At 43.6% G+C, this 22,466-nt stretch overlaps 1 protein-coding gene across 3 annotated transcripts in view; it reads right to left on the reverse strand.

Annotated features, from left to right (window-relative positions):
- sntb1 (syntrophin, basic 1) overlaps window positions 1–14,746 on the reverse strand; it is an 89,731-nt gene extending 74,985 nt beyond the window's left edge. The window contains exons 1-3 of one of the 3 annotated variants that reach the window (XM_042346900.1): window positions 14,668–14,746; window positions 13,629–14,025; window positions 5,781–6,000 (exon numbers count right to left, since the gene is read on the reverse strand). In XM_042346900.1, coding sequence (XP_042202834.1) covers window positions 5,781–6,000; window positions 13,629–14,003 — 595 coding nt within the window. In that variant the 5' untranslated portion in view covers window positions 14,004–14,025; window positions 14,668–14,746. Of the gene's footprint in view, window positions 1–5,780; window positions 6,001–13,628; window positions 14,090–14,249; window positions 14,273–14,355; window positions 14,473–14,667 lie in introns of those variants that run through there. The other 2 variants (XM_042346899.1, XM_042346901.1) reach the window with 2 other exon arrangements.
- Window positions 14,747–22,466: the final 7,720 nt, after the last annotated feature.

Here is a 22,466-nt window from a genome sequence, read left to right on the forward strand (position 1 = left end):
ACTGATAATCAACAGCTGGAATAATTTAAATCGTGACAGAAGCCACAACACTGGAATCATTCAAGAAACAAGTTGAACCTTTAATAGAATAGGGTGGATACTGCGGAAGGCTGAGATCAAATGGGCCAGAGGATTTGTGTCTGCTTTAGTGCTAACTATAATATCACAGATCACATATCCTACCCCCCCACCACTCGAAAGAAATCACACCTGCTGACTGCCTGACATAAACCTGATGAGAGGCATCGGGTAATGATTTTTGTTCAGAGTACATCCAGGGCAATTAATTGTCTCATTTAGCTTACAGAATTACCTCCTCCACAGGCAATGGGGTTATGTTGATTGAGGTGATATTGTTACCTCTGGTGTTAGTTCCTACTATCTCCTGAGGTGCTTCTTCAGCCCAGCTCTGGATGCAACAGGTGCTTCTTCAACATGCAAAAATATCTGATGTTGAGTTTGTGGCACCCTTGCTTTCTGAGCGATCAGTCTACCCCAAACAGAAAGATGCCAGAACAAATGATGATGGCCAGGAAAAAAAAGTGGTGATTCATGACTTGGTGCTGTAACTGGAATTTCCATATTAAACAAAGAGATAACCTTAGGCTTCCTGTCTCTCTTTGAACTGGTCTCCAAGTTTATATGCTAAATGCAAAAGCATCATGGTCACGTGTCTCCTAGACGGCTGACTGAGGCATCGGATTGAAAGGGGTCTGAGAGAAGCCCTCAAGCCTGGGCAAGAAATGATGCACATGGAGGAGCAATCAAACATAGAAACAGGAGACAAGCAAGGGAATGCAAATCCTCAGAATGTCGCTCATCCAATCATTTATTTAGGTTCTAAATGTAAGCTTCAATGTATGTCACTCATAAGGTTAAATCCAGTTTCACCAGTCTGCAATCTGTCTCACTTTAGACGACCAAAAGCCTCACTCCCCACTTTTCCCCTTCTTGACAACATTAAAAAAATGGATGAGGTAAACAAAGACTCTTACAAAATGCAAAATACTGCAGATGCTGGAAATCTGAAAACAAAAACAGAAGTTGCTGGGAACACTCAGCAGGTCAGGCAGCCTGACCTGCTGAATGATCCCAGCGACTTCTGTTTTTGTTTTCAGAGACTCTTACAGGCTGGCGTGACAAGGTTCAGTTACAAGATGTTTTAATGTCAAGCATAAGGTGGTAAGAAGAAGATAATATCTGCAGTCCAGGGTGCACTGGAAATATTATCAAAGTGCCAAACAAATCACATTTCTGCATGAAGTCACATGTGGTGGAATGAGGTGAGAATAGTTATTTCTGAATGTGGAAGCCTTAAGCCCTGAGTATCAGGTAGAACAACATTCAAATGGCCAAAGTCATCAAGCAAACATATTCTTTTACCCTAGGTCACATCTGAATCAGTGGTGAGCAGACAGGAGATACACAGAAACTTGCTGAAGTATTTGCTATGAAGGTTGCAGAAGGAGCGTAGGGTGAAGCAGGGGAGGGAATTGCCTTCTCTAAAGTACAAAAGCAGAACAGAGTTCTCCCTTAATACAGCTTTGTGGCATCACACTCAGAACATACAACTGTTGTCAGCGCAATACCACCGAGCTCTGGGCTCTAACATTCCAGGATTTAAAGTGACCTTCAGTCTCTCAAGCCTGGTGTTCTTTTAGTTATCATGTGAGCAGTAATGGATGAGGCAATTTCCTCTTGATAAAAATATTTTTCATATATTTTAAAAATATTATTGTATTTGAAAGGCACAACATAATCTTAATGTTCAAGTGGTCCTTCTTTGCTTTAATTACCTTAAACAAATAGTGGTGAATATGTGAAATAAACTGCCCAGAGAAGGGAGGTGGAGGAAGATTGTGTCAGCTAATTCAAGAAGGTATTATTAAGCTATTTGGATAATAAATTAATAATAATTCTTGCAATTGATGTAGTGCCTGTCACTTTGGGATGATGTCTCAAAGTTGTTCACAGAATATACTGTTATGTGGTGACCATATTTTGTAAGTAAACACAGCTGCCAAATTGCATACACCAATGCTCCACAAACAGTGATGAAGTGAATGATCAATTTAATCTGAAGGATTATTGGCTAGTTCACCACGAGAAACACTCTTCTCTGTCCCAGTAGTTCTATGGATCTTTAATGCCCACCTGAACAGGCAGATGGGATAAATCGCATACACTGTATCCCATTCACCTACAAGACATATGGTCATTACAACTTTATAGGGTTACCTGTGAAGCACTTTGAGACACCATCCCGATGTGAAAGGCCATATCAAATTGAAGGTTATTATTATCATTATTATTATGGGACATCAGTTGAAATTTCTCATCTAAAGAATGGCACTCCAACAACAATACAGCATACCAGTGTCAGCCTTGACTGATGTGAGTCCCAACGTGAGGCTTGAACCTGTTACCTTCTGACTTAAAGCTCAGAGTGCAACCGTCTGAGCCTGGCTGTCACCTAAAAGTTGACTGAGGGTACAAGAGATGATTTAGTGAAGAATTGTTTTTTTACTTTAAGACCAGCTAGATGGACAACAATTGTCTTTTCCGATCCTGAACAATCTTACTCTCTTTCATATTTTCTCTTCAATTGCCTGGAATATTCTCCTTATGCTATATACAGTGATATTACAATAGCAGAAAACAATTGAATGAACAACAGAGCACTCCATTTACAAACAATACTGCTGTCCCTGCACTTAATCAAATACAAAGTAACATGGATCATATTAAATCCCCTTACCCCGTGAAGAGGGCTCTATAAATACAAGTCGTTATTTTTGTTATTGTTGTTGGTGGTGGTGATGCTCATTGTACACTACACTGTAATAGTAATAATAATAATAATAATCCTTGCATTTGATACAGCACCTTATCACGTCTTTGAGACGTTGCAAAGCACTTCAATTGTCCCTCAGTTTTGATGAGAAATTTGAAGTCTTGGTTTTTATAGGATCATAGGAGAGGTTTTGAATGAAGATCTCACTTGTAGAATACCAACACCATTCTCCCATCACAGCATCAAGCTGATTTTGAAATGTCTAACCTCAGCTAACCTTCCATGAAACCCATTCCAGTCATTGTGTCTGTACTGAAATACCCCTTTGCAACCCTGAACCAGTGACCTCTTGTTGAGTGCTCTCATTGCATCTGAAAGAATTTATTTTTGTTTCTGGCTCTCCCTTTTTCAGCAAACTCTCCCAACTTCAAACTTCACGAGAACCTTAAAAGTTACTCAACCCAGCAAAACACCAGATTTGAGATCTAAAATTATGCAGCTGCAACTTTGTCGATTCAGTTTCAAATTTCACTACAAGTCATACAGAATACAGAACAGTCTGTGATCTAATTCCCAAATATGAGTTGGCAGGAATAATACCACAAAGCAGTACAAAATCCTTTTAAAAAACAATGATCTCTGTCTGATCTTGTTTCCAAACATGTTTTGTCATAAAATGGAAATTCTCCAAATTAAAACAAAAAAGCCTCACAGCCTATTGATTTCAAACCTCAAAAGCAAATGAACAGCAATTCATAACAATTTTTTTCCAATTTTTAACAGAGTTTGCAAGTTATTAAAAAAAAATTGGTCATTTCAATCCACGACTGTTTGTGGGACACTGCTGTGCGCAATTGGCTGCCGCATTTTGCCCACAAATATATAGTCAATTCACTTTGCAATCTATTCTGTGAAGCGCTTTAAGATGTCTAGAAGGTGTGAAAAGAGCTATATCAAATGCAAGGATTATTATTATTATACTTCAAAAAGATCACTCACACCGCTTCAGATTGAAACACGTTTTTCATTCAGCTTCTATTGAGAGAGAGCGGAACAAGAAAAAAATAAGAAACAGAGTTTTTGATCACTTGCTTTCAAAAGAAAACAACTTGCATTCAATAGAAGCTGGTTCACAAATGTGTTTCAGTGTGAAGGATTATGAATGAGCTGTCTAAACTATCAATTGTAAACTTGCTGTGTACTGAATTTTACATAACGTACACACACTATAGTTGCAAGATAAATTAAAAGCTGCAATCCAGAGAATAGATTCAGAGAATAATTAAAATGTTCCGAGTTCCACACCACCAGTTTATGTCAAGTGAACCTCTTGACTACATTCTCGTAACTCACACTAATGTCCCCAACACTCTATTTATTCAGAGTGCATGATTCCAGGATGGGCAACTCATACATCAATCTGTCACCTAATTGGTTAGCAGTCCCAATGGTATTTCAATATTGATTTAAATTAACACTCAAAATTCAATCAAAAGACATGGACAACAAAAGAGCAGAATAGTTAATTGGTAGCAATGAGTTCTAAGTGTTCTTTAACTTTTAATCATTTGCTTTCAAAACAAAATATCAGTTCATATGGTGACCACAGAAAACCCTGCTCTATTGCTGAGAGCCAAGTATTAGCAACAATACCAATATGTTGCTGCAGGTATTTTTCCTCTGTTTACCGAGCAGTAAGTAGGAAACCTGTTGTTAGTCGATTGGTGGATCGCTTTCTGGGGGGAAAAATCCTTTTTTAAAAAAAATTGTCACTCACTCCTCGACTGTTTGTGGGAACTGCTGCGTGAAATTGGCTTCCGTGTTTTACCCACAAAGTACACAGTCACTGCACTTTACAGTATTTTCTGTGAAGCGCTTTGAGATGTCTTGAAGATGTGATAAGACGTTATATAAATTGCAAGGATTATCCTTTCTAACCAACTATCCTTTCTAACCAACATCCGTGCCATGATGCACTCTGCCTTCCCCCACCTCCACAACATCGCCCGGCTCCGCCACAGTCTCACACTGCAGGCCGCTGAGACCCTTATACACGCATTCATAATATCCAGGCTCGACTACGGAAACTCCTTGCTTGTCGGTCTCCCCAACTTCTCCCTCCATAGGCTGCAGATCATCCAGAACTCTGCAGCCCGTGTCCTCTCCCGCACCAGGCTCCACTGGCTTCCCATCACACAGAGGATACAGTTCAAGATCCTGGCCCTCACCTTCAAAGCCCTCCATGGTCTTGCTCCTCCCTATCGCTGCGAGCTCCTAACTCCCTACCATCCTCCCCATTCTCTCCGTTCAGCGGGCTCTGGTCTGCTTCACTTACCTCAACCGCTCCACCATTGGCGGGCAGGCCTTCTGCCACTCTGCCCCCACCCTCCAGAACTCCATCCCACAGTCCCTCTGCCTCGCCCCCTCTTTTGCCTCCTTCAACATCTGTCTCAAGACCCTCCTCTTCGACTGTGCCTTCGGTCACCCTCCTTCCCCCCCTGCCCTCCACCCTCCCCGATCCCGATCATCAGCTCGGATCCGAAATACTAATAAATTTTGTTTATTTTGTTCAATAAAAAACTGGAAACAAAACTTTGATTTAAAATGGTCACCTAGACTAGTGCCAATGTTCAGTGGCCACCTCTTGATGGCCCCATGAGCTATGGTTGGCCACCACTGATCTAATAGCACAAATGAATCACTAAAACAAGTTTAATTTACTCATAAGGTCCTGCAGGTTCCATAAGAATAATTACAAAAGTTTAGGTTACTGTCTTACTCAAACCTACTGTTTGGACTTGTTCAGGGCAATGATCATATGTTCACACTTTTAAAGTTCTTGTAACATTTCTTTTCACAACAACTAATCTTGATTTAGATGACATAAAAATGAATGCTTTTTTTTCACTGAAAATTCTTTAAAAAAATGAAGGCACTAGGTTTATCTAGTTACATACGGTCCAGGAAGATTTGCTGACTGACATACCCTCCAGTAGCACTTCCTTTCCAGCTCTCTTGAGTACTTGCACTGCCTCGTCATGGGTTGCGTCCCTTAGGTCAGCTCCATTCACGGACAAGATCGCATCGCCCACGTACAGAGCCTCCGTCTGATCAGCCGCCAGACCCTTGAAGATCTTCGAGATCAGGATCGGCATCTTGTTTTCTTTGCCTCCTTTGATGCTGATGCCCAGCCCCCCGACCTCTTGCTTGAAGAAGAAGGAAGAAACTGTTAATCACATTGAAATCAGTGAGCATCACACTTGAGCCCTCCCCAACAGCAAATCATTTATAATACTATGCATGGAAACACTGCACACCAACCCTGCTTTCTATATACATCGAATCCTAATGACCCTGATTGTTCAGTGCCTTGGGACGTCCTCCCGACGTGAAAGGCACTTTACAAATATAATTTAGTATTGTATTGCTCAATTCCTCACCTTGTTCAAGGTCCATCTCAAGTCCCTTACCTCTTACTTCTTTGAAGGTCCTTTTTGATTATCTTTCCCCTACTTAACCACCTCGGCTCCCACTCCTAGCTCGAGTGCCAAGCAATGATTATTAAGAAGCCTTGGGACTTCCTCCCGACATGAAAGGCGCTAGATCAATGTAAGATTGTACTTTTCCCTTTCTCATTTCCAAAAGACATTTGTTGCTTTGAGATATCCTCCTGGTGTCAAAGGCACTACATAAACATAAGTTATATTGTTTTGTCTCCATGCAGTTGGGAGATGTGCAGTTTTCATTGTTGGCTTGTAGGCTAATTCAGCACTACTCTACAATTGGAGCAAGGAAGGCTGACTGCGGGATTGAAATAGCACTCATCAGGAAAACAGTGTAATTGGTGCCTTACACTGGACAAAACACTTTAGGACATAAAGTGTGTCTCCCTCAGGGAACCCCATACATGCTCCGCTGGCTTGCAAAAATCCAGCTCCAAAGTAATCTTAAATTGGATCTGCATTCTATTTGGAGTAATGCACTTTATGGCATAGGCATACTTTCGGCCACACAACTCTTTTTCCAATGTGAAGCACCATTTATGGTGCCCTTTCCCAACCAGCAGTTTTCTATCCCTGTCAGTTTTTTTCTTGCTTCCTCCAGTGTTACCTGCCACAAGGAGAGGTGGTGAAAATTATGAATGTTATTTCCATTTCAAAAATGGGCAGTTGTACTTGTAATGTCCTCTTTGTCAATCCCAAATCCTGCAGCTAAAGGTTAGAATTGAGTAGCTGGGATTGCTAAAAGAATGTGATTTTGACCAGTTCCCTTGCTTGTATTCTTTAACGTTCAAGCTATTTTATTATCATGGAATGCAATTTCTAAATGACGCAAATAACACTGAACTGTACAGTAATTCAAAGAGAGTACCAATTCTTGTATATGTAAAACTATCAAAACTGACATTGTTATAGAGTAAAGAGTGGAGATCAGATTTTTTCTTTTTTAATTCTTGCCAGATTCATCTGAAAAAAATTAAATCAGATTGTGGTCATGTAGGATCAGAGGCAAATCTCAAATTTCTGAAACCATTTAAGGAAAAAACACTTGATGTCACTAGATCTACTGCACAACACTAGTACATTGCTGGATGTCCATCAAGAGCAGTTAGCCAAGTTAGTAAATGATCCAGTCTCTTTTGCTCATAGTCCGCACCTTAATATAAAATGAAATTAAATTGGTTTGAATATTTTATATTCATAGAAGTAAATCTCAAGTGAAGAAATTTATCTTGTACTACACCACGTAATGGTGTATTAAAGTATTCAAATAATAATATAATAATCCTCACATTTGTTACAGCGCCTTACATGTCAGGAAGATGTTTCAAAGTACTTCACAGAATTTATGGTATAATGTAATGATTTGTGTATTTTGTAAGCAAACATAATTTACAAAGAGATATTTCAGGAAATAATACATTTCCCATACTGCTCATTAATTCAGTGAAGATGGCTATTATCTTTACTGCCCTAGACATGTCATAACATTCAGGCAATGTAGTACGTCAAGATGAAACCTCTCTCCCAATCACACCATCTATTTGTACCTGTGCGGTGATAATCATAGACCATGCCTTACTGTTATTAATTACAGTAACAGAAAATAAATTAAAGCAGCTTCCCTTTTGTGCATGGGTGTATAGTTGGATACACTTCTAACACAACTTAGCAAAATGTTGGACTCGAAACCTAAAATCTCCCAATCCTTGTCTCACATCACATCCGATTCTGTGATTATGTAGTGCTCTGAGACTTATCCTATAGGAAGGATACTTTTTTTTGTCAGCTGGGTGTCTGATACATGCGGAAACCCATTACCAAACCAAACCAAACTGAGAATCGCATGCACCCACCAACACATGGAATTCCAGAAATGGGCTGAATTATCTCACAGTCCCATCGCTGGAAGCCTCCATCACTTGGCAATAGGAGGTGGCAGACCATTCTCATCTACACCTAGAGCTCTAGCTCCTTGTGGATAATTGGCCCACAGCATTACTGTGAACTACTGAAGAAATTCACAGTACTGTGAATTCACCAACTCTCTCCTCCCACACCTCACCCATTAGGAAAGATGAAACATGGTTAAAAAAAGGAGATATCAGCAGAGGACCTGGAATTCTAACTGAGTGGTCCTTGCTATGAGTAAATTTTGCTTCTCAGTAAATACACTAAGTAATTCAGTTTACTGCTTAATCAGTGATGCTTGATTTGTGCTGCCCTCATCACCGCAATAATTTGCAGCGATGCCCCAGCACTGTAAAATGCTTTCAATTGGTGTTTCTGAAAATGCCATGTTCCTATGACAATGAAAAGTTTAAATCCAGAAATAAACAAATCCGTCTTGTTCTGCACTGTGTAACACTTGTGTTACAGTTTTCGATATAGTGTGTCCAGTACCTTCTTTTACTTCAACTATCTAAAAGTTGTTCCTGAAGCCAGATCATCACGATACAGAATTTGTACCCATTTTATGCTGTACCCGATACGCTTTATACTCTTACAGATTCCTTATGTGTAATAATGTATAATAATGCAGGGTTGGAGAGGTTATCCACAAGTCACTGAAAACACAGTCCAGCCGGGGCCTCAGCAAATACAGAGTACAATTTAACTTCAAGTGTAAGATCAATTAGCAAAAGTCACCTTGCTTTAAATGTCCCACTGCACTGTGCTTAAGGAGTAAATGGCTCAATCTAAACTCTTAGTACTTTGCTTTGGAGACTCTTAAGCATGGTGCTGGTATCCACTTGTGTCACGAATCCTGCTGACAAAATATAAAAGCTGTCCACTCGACTGAAAGATCTAGGACTGGTTCTGAACATGGCTTCAGTTCCATGGCACAGATGAGTGATCAGGATCACCGGTCTGAATTGTCTCTAGTGTCTCTTTACATTTCCAAGCTTAAATTGGAACTATTCCTGCTTGCTTCTGCCATGCTCCTGCAACTTATTTCTGGGACGAGGGTCCTCTATGCCTCCTTGTCCTTTCTATTGTCTTTGGCATTGTCGACCACTCGATCACCCTTTGCTTCATACTGGATTCCAGGTCCAATGATATTCTAACCGCTTCCCTGTCAGACATCGCCCTGATGAGCCTTTACTTTCTTCAGCACAATCTGGAGCTCCCTTCCAAAATCCCTCCTCGTCACACCTTTCTATCTGCCTAAAAGGCCTCCTGGAAAACTAACTCTACAACAACTTGAATTTATTTAGCGCTCTTCACACCAGGCGGCATCTCGGAGCGCTTATTCTACACTGTACCTCTGGTTTATCAAGCAGTGAAGATAATGTCTTGTATCTTTATCTGGATCTCAATCTGTAGCTCAATATTTCTGACACTAACATGCCTAAAACATTTTCATTATTAGAATTTTATGACAACTACAATAACTTCATTTCCTTCCACATTTTGTTGAAGTTAAGCGCAGAAATGACTAAGGGCCACCAAATAATGTAACAGTCAATAAAAGTACTAAAGAGGAAGCCACTTAATCCTCGAGATCTGCAGCAGCTAGTGGTCTCAAAAACTGGAAACATGTGATAGTACATAACTTTTGTTAATCAATTGGCAGATTGCTTTCTGGGGTTAATCTCTTCCCTCCCCCCCCCATCCCAAAAAATAGTTACTCAATCCACAACTGTTTGTGGGACACTGCTATGTGCAATTGGATGCCACGTATCGCCCACAAAATACAGTCAATTTACTTTACAGCATATTCTGTGAAGTACTTTGAGACCTCTCAACAACGTGATAAGGCACTATATGAAATGTAAGGATTATTATTATTACATACATGCCATGTTAAAATGTGGTTGTGTGTCCGCATTCAGCAAGCTGCATTTTAAAAGCAATGAAAGCATTTAGTACCCAAAGGGTTAAACACTACTTGTGAAGATCGACTGGTATTCATTTACATGTGTGCTAACCATGCCCTCTTGGCGACAAAGTGCAACAAGATTAATCATTGTCACGTAAATAATAAAAGCCCAGAGAGGCACAACTCATTAATAAGAAAAACGAAGAAAAGATCGCAAGAATGAAGCTTAAAGTGTGTTTTTTTTCCCTTCCGGATGCTAGCAATTGTCAAAACAGGACTTGAGAAGAGAACCACAAATGCTTCCCACGTAGCTGAAAGTGGAAAGCCTTGAATCGTCTAAATTTTCCGTCTGCCCCTGCAGAGAATGTGGAATAACTACGTCATGTGAGGTTTGAAACTTCCACATCAGATGTAATCTTAACAGAAAATATACATAAATATACTGTACAAGTGAGCATGTGGAAGCCTGGGCTCAACTATTGCAAACAACCTGCGTGCCCTGTTCTGAGTGCAAATGCTGAACTTGAACATCAGGATGAGTTGAAAGATTGAAATGACCAGTGAAAGCTGAATACAGAAAGGAAACGTAGGGATCAGAGAAAGACTAAACATATCTATCTGCACGCTGATAACTATTAGCTTTGTAGTCACTGAGTTGTCTCCGAAACAGTACACAAAAGTGGAAGAGAGAAGCAATAACTGTGAGTGAGTGACAGTGAGTAACAGTGAGAGTGAGTGACAGTGAGAGTGAGTGAGTAACATTGAGTGACAGTGAGTGTGTGTGAGTGAGTGAGTGAGAGTGAATGAGTGAGTGAGTGTGTGAGTGAATGAGTGAGTGACAGTGAGTGACAGTGAGTGACAGTGAGTGACAGTGAGTGACAGTGAGTGACAGTGAGTGACAGTGAGTGAGTGACAGCAAGTGAGTGACAATGAGCGAGTGACAGTGAGTGAGTGAGTGAGTGAGTGACAGTGAGTGAGATAGTGAGATAGTGAGATAGTGAGTGAGTGACAGTGAGTGAGTGACAGTGAGTGAGTGACAGTGAATGAGTGACAGCGAGTGAGTGACAATGAGCGAGTGACACTGAGTGAGTGAGTGAGTGAGTGAGCTAGTGAGTGAGTGAGCTAGTGAGTGAGTGAGTGACAGTGAGTGAGTGACAGTGAGTGAATGACAATGAGCGAGTGACAGTGAGTGAGATAGAGTGAGTGAGTGAGATAGTGAGTGAGATAGAGAGTGAGTGAGTGAGATAATGAGTGAGATAGAGAGTGAGTGAGTGAGATAGTGAGTGAGTGTGTGAGTGAGTGAATGAGTGAGTGAGACAGTGAGTGAGACAGTGAGTGAGTGAGTGAGTGAGTGAGTGAGACAGTGAGTGAGTGAGTGAGTGAGTGAGACAGTGAGTGAGTGAGTGAGTGAGTGCGACAGTGAGTGAGTGAGTGAGACAGTGAGTGAGTGAGACAGTGAGTGAGTGAGTGAGTGAGACAGTGAGTGAGTGAGTGAGTGAGTGAGACAGTGAGTGAGTGAGTGAGTGAGTGAGTGAGTGAGTGAGTGAGTGAGTGAGTGAGTGAGTGAGTGAGTGAGAGACAGTGAGTGAGTGAGACAGTGAGTGAGTGAGTGAGTGAGTGAGTGACAGTGAGTGAGTGAGATAGTGAGATAGTGAGTGACAGTGAGTGAGTGACAGTGAGTGAGTGACAGTGAGTGACAGTGAATGAGTGACAGCGAGTGAGTGACAATGAGCGAGTGACACTGAGTGAGTGAGTGAGTGAGCTAGTGAGTGAGTGAGTGACAGTGAGTGAGTGACAGTGAGTGAATGACAATGAGCGAGTGACAGTGAGTGAGATAGAGTGAGTGAGTGAGATAGTGAGTGAGGTAGAGTGAGTGAGTGAGTGAGATAATGAGTGAGAGAGTGAGTGAGTGAGATAGTGAGTGAGTGTGTGAGTGAGTGAATGAGTGAGTGAGACAGTGAGTGAGACAGTGAGTGAGTGAGTGAGTGAGTGAGACAGTGAGTGAGTGAGTGAGTGAGTGAGTGAGACAGTGAGTGAGTGAGTGAGTGAGTGAGTGAGTGAGTGCGACAGTGAGTGAGTGAGTGAGACAGTGAGTGAGTGAGTGAGTGAGTGAGTGAGTGAGTGAGACAGTGAGTGAGTGAGTGAGTGCGACAGTGAGTGAGTGAGACAGTGAGTGAGTGAGACAGTGAGTGAGTGAGTGAGACAGTGAGTGAGTGAGTGAGACAGTGAGTGAGTGAGTGAGTGAGAGACAGTGAGTGAGTGAGACAGTGAGTGAGTGAGTGAGTGGGTCAGTCAGTGAGTGAGACAGTGAGTGAGACAGTGAGTGAGTGAGTCAGTGAGTGAGTGAGACAGTGAGTGAGTGAGATAGTGAGTGAGTGAGTGAGTGAGTGAGTGAGTGAGTGAGTGAGTGAGTGGGTCAGTCAGTGAGTGAGACAGTGAGTGAGACAGTGAGTGAGTGAGTCAGTGAGTGAGTGAGACAGTGAGTGAGTGAGTGAGTGAGATAGTGAGTGAGTGAGTGAGTGAGTGAGTGAGTGAGTGAGACAGTGAGTGAGTGAGACAGTGAGTGAGTGAGTCAGTGAGTGAGTCAGTCAGTGAGTGAGTGAGACAGTGAGTGAGTGAGTGAGTGAGTGAGACAGTGAGTGAGACAGTGAGTGAGTGAGTGAGTGAGTGAGTGAGTGAGAGAGTGAGACAGTGAGTGAGTGAGTGAGTGAGTGAGTGAGTGAGTGAGACAGTTAGTGAGACAGTGAGTGAGTGAGTGAGTGAGTGAGTGAGACAGTTAGTGAGACAGTGAGTGAGTGAGTGAGTGAGTGAGTGAGTGAGTGAGTGAGTGAGTGAGTGAGTGAGTGAGTGAGTGAGTGAGTGAGACAGTGAGACAGTGAGACAGTGAGACAGTGAGACAGTGAGACAGTCAGTGAGTGAGTGAAACAGTGAGTGGGTGAGACAGTGAGTGAGTGAGTGAGACAGTGAGTGAGTGAGTGAGACAGTTAGTGAGACAGTGAGTGAGTGAGTGAGTGAGTGAGTGAGTGAGACAGTTAGTGAGACAGTGAGTGAGTGAGTGAGTGAGTGAGTGAGTGAGTGAGTGAGACAGTGAGACAGTGAGACAGTGAGTGAGACAGTGAGTGAGTGAGACAGTGAGTGAGACAGTGAGTGGGTGAGACAGTGAGTGAGTGAGATAGTGAGTGAGACAGTGAGTGAGACAGTGAGTGAGTGAGACAGTGAGTGAGTGAGTGAGTGAGTGAGTGAGACAGTGAGTGAGTGAGTGAGTGAGTGAGTGAGTGAGACAGTGAGTGAGACAGTGAGTGAGTGAGACAGTGAGTGAGTGAGACAGTGAGTGAGTGAGTGAGTGAGTGAGTGAGTGAGTGAGTGAGTGAGTGAGTGAGTGAGTGAGTGAGTGAGTGAGTGAGTGAGTGAGTGAGTGAGTGAGTGAGTGAGTGAGTGAGTGAGTGAGTGAGTGAGTGAGTGAGTGAGTGAGTGAGTGAGTGAGTGAGTGAGTGAGTGAGTGAGGCTGTACCTTGACGACCCTGACGTTCCGCTTCTTGTTGCTGATGGCATCGGGGATGTGGTCGCACGGCTCAGCCGAGGCATTGCGGGGAGAGGCGGCGGCGGAGGCGGAGGCGGCTGCTCGGGGGCTTCGGGACCCGACCCCCTGTGGGCTGCGGGAGGCGGCTCCCGGGGCGGGAGCGGGAGCGGCTGCGGCTGCGGGTGCGGCTGCGGCTCGGGGCGTCTGAGCTCCGTTGCTCAGCCCGTTCCAGCTCGGGGTGTCCGCGCACTGGTCGCAGCTGAGCACCAGGCTGTCCTCGGTCAGGGTGGCCAGCACCCGGTGCCAGCCCTCCCTCACCCACACCTCCAGCAGCCCACTCCTCTGCACCCTGCCCGCTAACGCCATCTTTGTCGCATTCTTAGAATACCTTGCGATAAACAGCCCAGGGTGGAGGGAAGTCAGGCACCGACAGAGAGAGAGAGAGAGAGAGACACACACACACAGAGAGAGAGAGAGAGAGTTAGAGACACACACACACACAGAGAGAGAGAGTTAGAGACACACACACACAGAGAGAGAGAGAGAGTTAGAGACACACACACACACACAGAGAGAGAGAGTTAGAGACACACACACACACAGAGAGAGAGAGAGTTAGAGACACACACACACACACAGAGAGAGAGAGGGCTGTAATTATTTCTCTCTCACTCTCTCACTCACTCACTCCTTCTCTCTCTCTCACACACACACTCACACACTCCTCCTCCCGCCGCCGCCGCCGACTAATCCTTCTGCTCGGATGATGTTCTGGGTGGAGCGAGAGCCCAGTGGAGTGGAGCAGCCGAAGCTATTCCCCCCCCACACACCCCCACACCCTCCACCCCGGGGGGGAGGGGGCGCTGGAGCTCACACTACAGCCCTTTTACTCTCACTTCTCTCTCGAAAAGTTTGGGGCTCGGGCTGCGATCTGGAGTTGTCCTGGTGTGTGTGTGTGTGTGTGTGTGTGTGTGTGTATGTGTGTGTGTTTTCTTTGCAGAGACGACGTCCCGAGCACAGCAGTACATACCTGGACCCATCCGTCCGGATGAACCGCACCTGTAATAATAATAACACGCGATGCAGATCGATCCGCACATCAGATCTGCAACTCTTCTGAAGGCTCAGTTGCACCGCAGCTTCATACCTCGGAATAACGAGCCCAGGATAGCACTCACTGTTAATGACTGTTGTTAAAGTAGTTCTCTCCCCGATTATATTATAATTCAGAGCTCTATTGCAATGCGACTTAATAAAAACATCTGGAAATACTGTAGTGTGTGTGTGTGTGGAGGGGTTGGGGTGGGGGGGGTTGTTTGTATTGAATTGTGTGTGGTGTGTATTGTATGTGTTCGAATTTGTGTGAATGTGTGTGTCGTTGTCTGTCCGTATCTGTGCTTTGTGTATTTGTGGGGTTTGTGGGGATGGAGAGGATGAAGGCAGTGAACACGAGAAATCCTTTCCTCCCACTGTACTCTAAAATCCATCAAACTCAACATAGCACTCAACGTAACCCACAGAGCGATGCAAACACACGACACAAATAACACTCAGTGGCACACAAAACAAGACAAGAAAACAGTGACTAGAACGACGCAATACACCAACTGGATGTAATAATTAATACAGGCATTGATGCTAATGATCCGGGCTCATTTTTGCCACATAAATGACACGAAGGTTACATTAAAGTCGAATCGAATCCTGCACAGCAGCTGTGACTGCTTTGGAAAGGTTGGGAGAATGCATACCTTCTTCTTTTTTTTAAAAAAAAGAAAGAATGAGTGCAGAAATGACTCAATAAAAAGATCTTGTTAAGATATATAAAGAGTTTTGATACATCGATGTAAAAGGGACTGGTGAAAATTAATGGAAAAGTACGGCTCAGGGTTTAACAGTGGTTGTTAAAGCACAAGACATCAAGCAAAGCTTTGCATTAAAGTGTATGCAATGGCAGATTGCAGCCCCCCCTCCACCCCCCCACCGCTGTAGGTAATAATAATCATATTACCAGATGACTGAACTTTCACAAAGTTCAAGAAATTTGCGTTCAAACGGTGAAATGTTGTGGAGGGTCTGAACAGGAAACAGCGACACCAAGTGTGTCTGATCACAGAGCTGCAGTGGGGAACACCACTGTGTTCTTCAGGACTGAAGGCAGCCATATACACTATGTAGCTGTGTTTTGTTCAGCCCTCGCTTATCTGTCTGGCCTCCTCCCCTCCTTCCTCTAACTAACCTTTCTCCCTTATCTGTTGTCTGTCCGGTTGTCTGACTTTCCCTTCCCTACTCTACCTGTTGTCTGATCACTGCCCTCCTTTACCTTTAAACACAACGCAAAATACTGCAGATGCTGGAAATCTGAAACAAAAACAGAAGTGGCTGGGAACACTCAGGAGAAAGGAAAGTGAATCAATGTTTTGGGAAAACTTTGACTGACTTTCATTCACCCACAAAATACACATAGTCACACAACAATAACAACAACTTGCGGTTACATAGTGCCCCTCACGCATTGTAGCATCCCAGAGCGTTTGACAGTTGTGGTGAACAATGCCACGGGCAGCGGGATATGACCGGAGGCACAGCTGAAGAGGAAGGTCTTCAGGAGCGACCTGAAGATAGGGAAGGAAGGGGCAAGGCGGTGAAATAGAGTTGAAGTGTTCCAGCGTTTCGGAGCATAGTGGTTAAAAGCACGGCTTCCAATGCTGGAATCGAGGTCACAAGGGACATGCAGAAGGCCAGAGTCAGCTGAGCGGAGGCAGCTGGTTGTGGGTTGGGGGGTAAGCAGTTTGGAGAGGTAGGGAGGTGCCAGAGCATGAAAGAATTTGAAAACGAGTGTGAGGATCTTGATATCAATCCTTTCGGTGATAGCGAGCCAATGGAAATTATCTAGAACTTGTGTGATGGGGTTTCGGAGTTTAGTGTGGATGAGTATGCAGGCGGTGGAGTTTTGGATCAGCTGGATCTTGTGCATGGTGGAGCTGGGGATACTGGCAAAGAGGCCATTTGAAAAGTCGAGTCGGGAGGTGATGAACGCATGGACGAGTGGTTCGGCTGCATCTGGCGTAAGGTACAGTCAGAGGCGAGAAATGTGGGGGAGGTGGAGGAAGGCGGTCCTGGTCAGGGACTGGATGTGAGGAAGGAAGGACAGCTGCGGGTCGGACCTGAAGCCTAGGTTGTGCACTGGTTTGGTAAGTCTGTGGGATAGGCTGGGAAGGTTGTGGAGATCAGAGCCATAGGATAGAAGGTTGACGGGAGCCAATGAGTATGGCTTCTGTCTTGTTAACATTTAATTGTAAAATGTTTTCGCTCATTCAGACCTTGTGGTCCGCCAGAAAAGCCAACAGAGTATCGGGGGATCTGGAGTCGCAGCTGGAGGAGAAGTAGATTTGGGTGTCATCTACTTACATGTGGAAGTTTATAGAGTTTGTGTTTGTGGATGACATCGCCAAGAGGGAGCATATAGATGAGGAAGAAGAGGGGGCCAGGGATGGAGCCTTGTGGTACACTGCAGTTGATCAGGTGAGGGTGGGAGGAGAAACTGTGTGAGGAGACAAAGTGAAGGCAGTTGGTCAGCAAGGACTCGAACCAGGACAGTGCAGACCCACTGAGGTGGATGAGGGAGGAGAGACGGTGGATGAAGATGGCGTGGTCAACTGTGTCAAACCGGCAGAGAGGTCTAGGAGGTCAAGGAGGCAGAGGGAGCCCTGGTCACAGAGAGAGAGGATGTTGTTTTTGACCTTGACAAATTCTGTCCTATGAAGTGCTTTGAGACGTCTCAACAATGTGGTAAGGCGCTATATCAAAGGATTATTGCATGTTCCTGAAACATGAAAAGTTGCACTTTGCAAAAATTATCACTAAAAAATTATAATGTTTCCTTTTGTTTTCTCTTGCAGAGAACAACAAGAAAGCCCATAACTGAAACTTGCGCAAAATATGTCACCTCACGTTTTAAGGACAATATATCAATCCTTTGTCCATCTCTATTTAAACATGACTTGTGTGCTGGCAGTAGCTATGCTATGAATGCTTAGTATTCATAAGTTTTGGTTTCACTGAGTAGTGTGACAATCAAATCGCTCTCTTTCCTCTCCTCAATCCATCCAATGCTCAAAGTAAATATTTTTTCTACTGTGGCCTGTCCTCTACAGGGTGTCAGCCTGGCTCAGCTGGTAGAACTCCTACATCTGAATCAGAAGGTTGTGGGAAGGTCACCACATTAGAAATTAAACCTCATAGCTCTAAACTGAAACATCAATGGATTGTCAGAAGTGCCCTCTTTCAAATATGATGTTAAACTGAGGTCTGCCTGTTCATGTGGATGTTAAAGATCGTGTAGCGTTATTCGAAAAGAGAAGGTTCTGAACAAATATCAATATAAAAGGCAATAATGTTCATATACATAACTAAAGGTTGGGCAAGTGTCCTGTCCATTAATTCCAGAGGTAAAAAACAACCAAATTACATTTATATAGTGCCTTTGAGGTCGGAAGGACGTCCCAAAGTGCTGGACAGTTAAGGGTTTGCACACAAGCTCCTAAGCTGGGGGTTGGAATCAAGAAGGGTGGGAGGGTAGCCAAAAGCACAATCAAGGAAGAAAGTATTGAAGCAGGTCTTGAAGGAGACAAGGGGTGGAGCGATTCCAGGATGGAGTTCCAGAGTGTGGGAGGACAGAAACCTGAAGGCCTGACCGCCAATGGGGAGGCAAGCAGTGCCCGCCGAGCAGAGGCGTTAAAACAAATGTTAAAATAATGAGCATTCACTTCTTTGCTGTTCCAGGGACATTGATATTTGCATATTGACCGCTGCATTTGCCTACAAATGGACTGTACACTTTATAGAAAACTGTATGAAGTGCTTTGAGACTTTTTGGCACAACACCAAATACAAGGATTGTTATTACAAATAATAGTCATGGAAGAACACATTTACATCCTTATCAGCCTATCTTACCATGCCTTAATATTTGCCTTTTTCATTTAGATAATAATAATAATTCTTGCATTTGATATGGCTTCTTATCACGTCTCCGAGAGGTCTCAAAGCGCTTCCCAGAATTTACTGTAAAGTGAATTGACTGTATATTTTGTGGGCGAAACGCAGCAGCCAATTGCACACAGCAGTGTCCCACAAACAGTCGTGGATTGAATGACCAAATTATTTTTATTTTGAAGGAATTATTATCCCCTGAAAAACAATTGACAACTGGGTTCCTACTTACTGCTAGGTAAACAGAGGAATGTGGCGTAAGGAAACTTGCCCAAACTTTAGTTATGTATATGTACATTATTGCCTTTTATATAGATACTTGTTCAGACCTTTTATATATCAAATATCAAATGACTATTAGCTGCTGACTTCTGTCTAGGTACTTACCAGGTTGCTCACATTAGGTGTTACTGTATTTAGAAATGCAAAACAAAGTTCTAACAACTTGTAGCTTTCATATCCAATAATATCTCAAACTGCTTTACTGAGGTTATGTGGCTTACTGAACATGATAGTAAATGGGAGGGTGGGGGGGAGGGTGGCAGTTTTCAGGGTATTTACCAAATGCATGGTCAAAGAGATAAGATTTTAGGAATGTTTTAAAATCAAGGTAAGAGGACAATGTGAGGGATTTTGAGAGTGTGTTTTTGTGAATCAGACACAGTGGAAAGGGTAAGAAACAATCCTTAAAGTATTTAAAGAATGTGTTTCAAGAACAGGCCCAATTTTTTAGCCACTGGGATTCAGGTCCTCCTTGATAAATAAATGCCGGTAAAACAAGTTCAAAGCTACAAAAATAACAAAGAGCCCAAATTAAGGCCAACATTTAGACAATAAGATTGCTTGCTCAGGGTCCAAACAAAATATTGGTGCTTAGACCCAGAGTGGGGCAACCCACTTACCTGGAGAGGGTGGCGCCTGCTGGTGTTCCTAAACCTTTGCCTTAAATAAGCTAGGGAATACGTTTAGGAATCTTGCTAATTTTATCCCAGTAATTCACACAAAAATGCATACTAAATATACCCAACACAGAAGTATATGATGGTCTATTATGCATATACAAAACAGACTGCTTTACTTGTCAGGGGAACAACTTATATCAGTTGAACATCAACAAGACCGAGGCTCTCCTGATTGGCTCCCGTCAGCGCCTCGTCACCTCAGGCGCTGACAGCAACACCATCCACGGTTGCACACTCCACCTTGCTAAGCCAGTCCAGGAGCTTGGGGTCTTGTTTGACCCTCAACTATCCTTTCTACCCCACATCTGCACCATGACCAGCTCTGCCTTCTCCTACCTTTGCAATGTCGCCCAGATCCGTTACTGTCTCACACCGCAGGCCACCGAAACTCTCTTGCACGCTTTCATTACATCGAGGCTTGACTATGCAAACTCATTGTTTGTTGGCATCCCCAATTCCTCCCTCCACAGGCTACAGATCATCCAGAACTCGACAGCCCATGTCTTCTCCCGCCCCAGGCTCCATGACCCTATCACCCCCATCCTCGCCTGACTCCACTAGCTTCCCATCTCAGAGGATACAGTTCAAGATCCTGGTCCTCAACTTCAAAGCCCTCCACAGTCTTGCTCCCCCCTACCTCTGCGACCTCCTAACCCCCTACCATCCTGTTCGCTCCCTCCACTCAGTGGGCTCCAGCCTGCTTCATGTCTCCCGCCTTGCTCGCCCCACCATTGGCGGGCAGGCCTTCTACCACTCTGCCCCCACCCTTTGGAACTTCATCCCGGAGTCCTTCCACCTCGCCCCCTCCCTTGCCACCTTCAAGACCCATCTCAAGACCCTACTCTTCGACCTTGCTTTCGATCTCCCTGCTTCCCCCTCTGCCCTCCAATCCTGACCTCCAGCTCGGGTCCGTAACTCTGTCTGTCCAGTGCCTTGGGACGTATGAGAGATAACTTTCTAGAGCAGCATGCTGAGGAACCAATTAGGGGACAGGCCATCCTAGACCTTGTTTTGTGTAACGAAACAGGGCTAGTTGGCAGTGTAGGTATTAAGAATCCTCTAGGGCAGAGTGATCACAATATGATTGAATTCAGCATTAAGTTAGAGAGGGATATAGTTAAATCCGAGGCAAGTATTCTGAATTTAAATAGGGCTAATTTTGTAGGTATGAGGAAAGATTTAGGTAAAATAAACTGGAGAATAAGATTAAGAGGTAAAAATGTAGACCAACAGTGGCAAATATTTAAGGATGTAGTGCAAAATTCTCAGCGATTGCATATCCCCTTGCGGAATAAGAGTACCACAGGGAAAGCAATTCATCTGCGGCTAAAACTGCCAAGAAAAGCGGCAAATCTGAAGATTGGGAGAGTTTTAGAAACCAGCAAAATAAAACTAAAAAACTTATTAAGAGCGAGAAAAAGGAGTATGAGGGTAAGCTAGCTAGGAACATTAAGTCTGATTGTAAAAGTGTTTACAAATATATTAAGAGGAATAGGCTAGTGAGGGTAAATGTAGGTTCACTAGAGTCAGAGACGGGAGAAGTTGTAATGGGGGACAAGGACATGGCAGAATCCCTAAATGGGTACTTTGCATCTGTCTTCACCCTAGAAGACACAACAAGTCTGCCAACAATAGAGATGCACCAAAGGGATAAGGACAGGGAGCAACTTAGGGAAATTTTAATTAGTAGAGAATTGGTGCTAGGGAAACTGTTAGCACTAAAAAATGACAAATCCCCTGGTCCGGATGGCTTGTATCCCAGGGTTTTAAAAGAGGTAGCTTATGAGATAGTGGAGGCCTTATGTCTGATCTTGCAAAATTCCTTGGATTCTGGAACAGTCCCCATGGATTGGAAGATCGCAAATGTCACACCACTATTTAAAAAAGGTGGAAAGGAAAAGATGGGGAACTATAGGCCAGTTAGTCTCACATAGGAAAATTTTTAGAATCGTTGATTAAGGATGTGGTAGTGCGGTATTTAGGGGAGCACAATATAATTAGACCAAGTCAACATGGCTTTACAAAAGGGAAGTCATGTTTGACAAATCTCATAGAGTTTTTTGAGGATATTTCCAGTAAACTAGATAAGGGTGAATCAGTGGATGTGGTCTATTTGGACTTCCAGAAGGCATTCGATAAGGTGCCGCATAAAAGGTTAGTCCAAAAAATAAGGGCCCATGGAATTGGGGGGAGCATATTAATGTGGATTGGGGAATGGTTAATGGGTAGGAAACAAAGAGTAGGGATAAACGGGTCCTTTTCAGATTGGCGGGATGTGACTAGTGGAGTGCCACAAGAATCAGTCCTTGGGCCTCAGCTATTTACCATCTACATCAACGATCCAGATTAGGACATCGAAGCTAATATACCTAAATTTGCGGGTGACACAAAACTAGGAGGAAGTGCCAACACAGAGGACAACATTAAAAACATGCAGCGAGACATAGATAGGTTAGGTGATTGGGCAGGTAGGTGGCAGATGAAGTATAATGTAGGGAAGTGCGAAGTCATCCACCTAGGTAGCAAAAACAGTAGAGCGGGTTATTTTTTAGAAGGGGAGAGATTAGAATGCGTTAGCATCCAGAGGGACTTGGGTGTCCTTGTACACCAATTGCAGAAAGTTAGTCTGCAGGTGCAGCAGCAATTAGGAAGGCAAATGGTATGTTAGCATTCATTATGAAAGGATTAGAGTATAAGAGTAGGAAAGTCTTGCTGCAACTGTATAGGGCCCTGGTGAGACCACACCTGGAATGCTGTGTCCAGTTTTGGTCTCATTTAAGGAAGGACGTACTTGCCTTGGAGGGGGTGCAGCGTAGATTTACTAGGTTAGTATCAGGGATGAAGGGGATGAGTTACGAGGATAGGCTGACCA

The sequence above is a fragment of the Callorhinchus milii genome, unplaced genomic scaffold, assembly GCF_018977255.1.
Source record: "Callorhinchus milii isolate IMCB2004 unplaced genomic scaffold, IMCB_Cmil_1.0 Scaffold2, whole genome shotgun sequence".
Taxonomy (NCBI): domain Eukaryota; kingdom Metazoa; phylum Chordata; class Chondrichthyes; order Chimaeriformes; family Callorhinchidae; genus Callorhinchus; species Callorhinchus milii.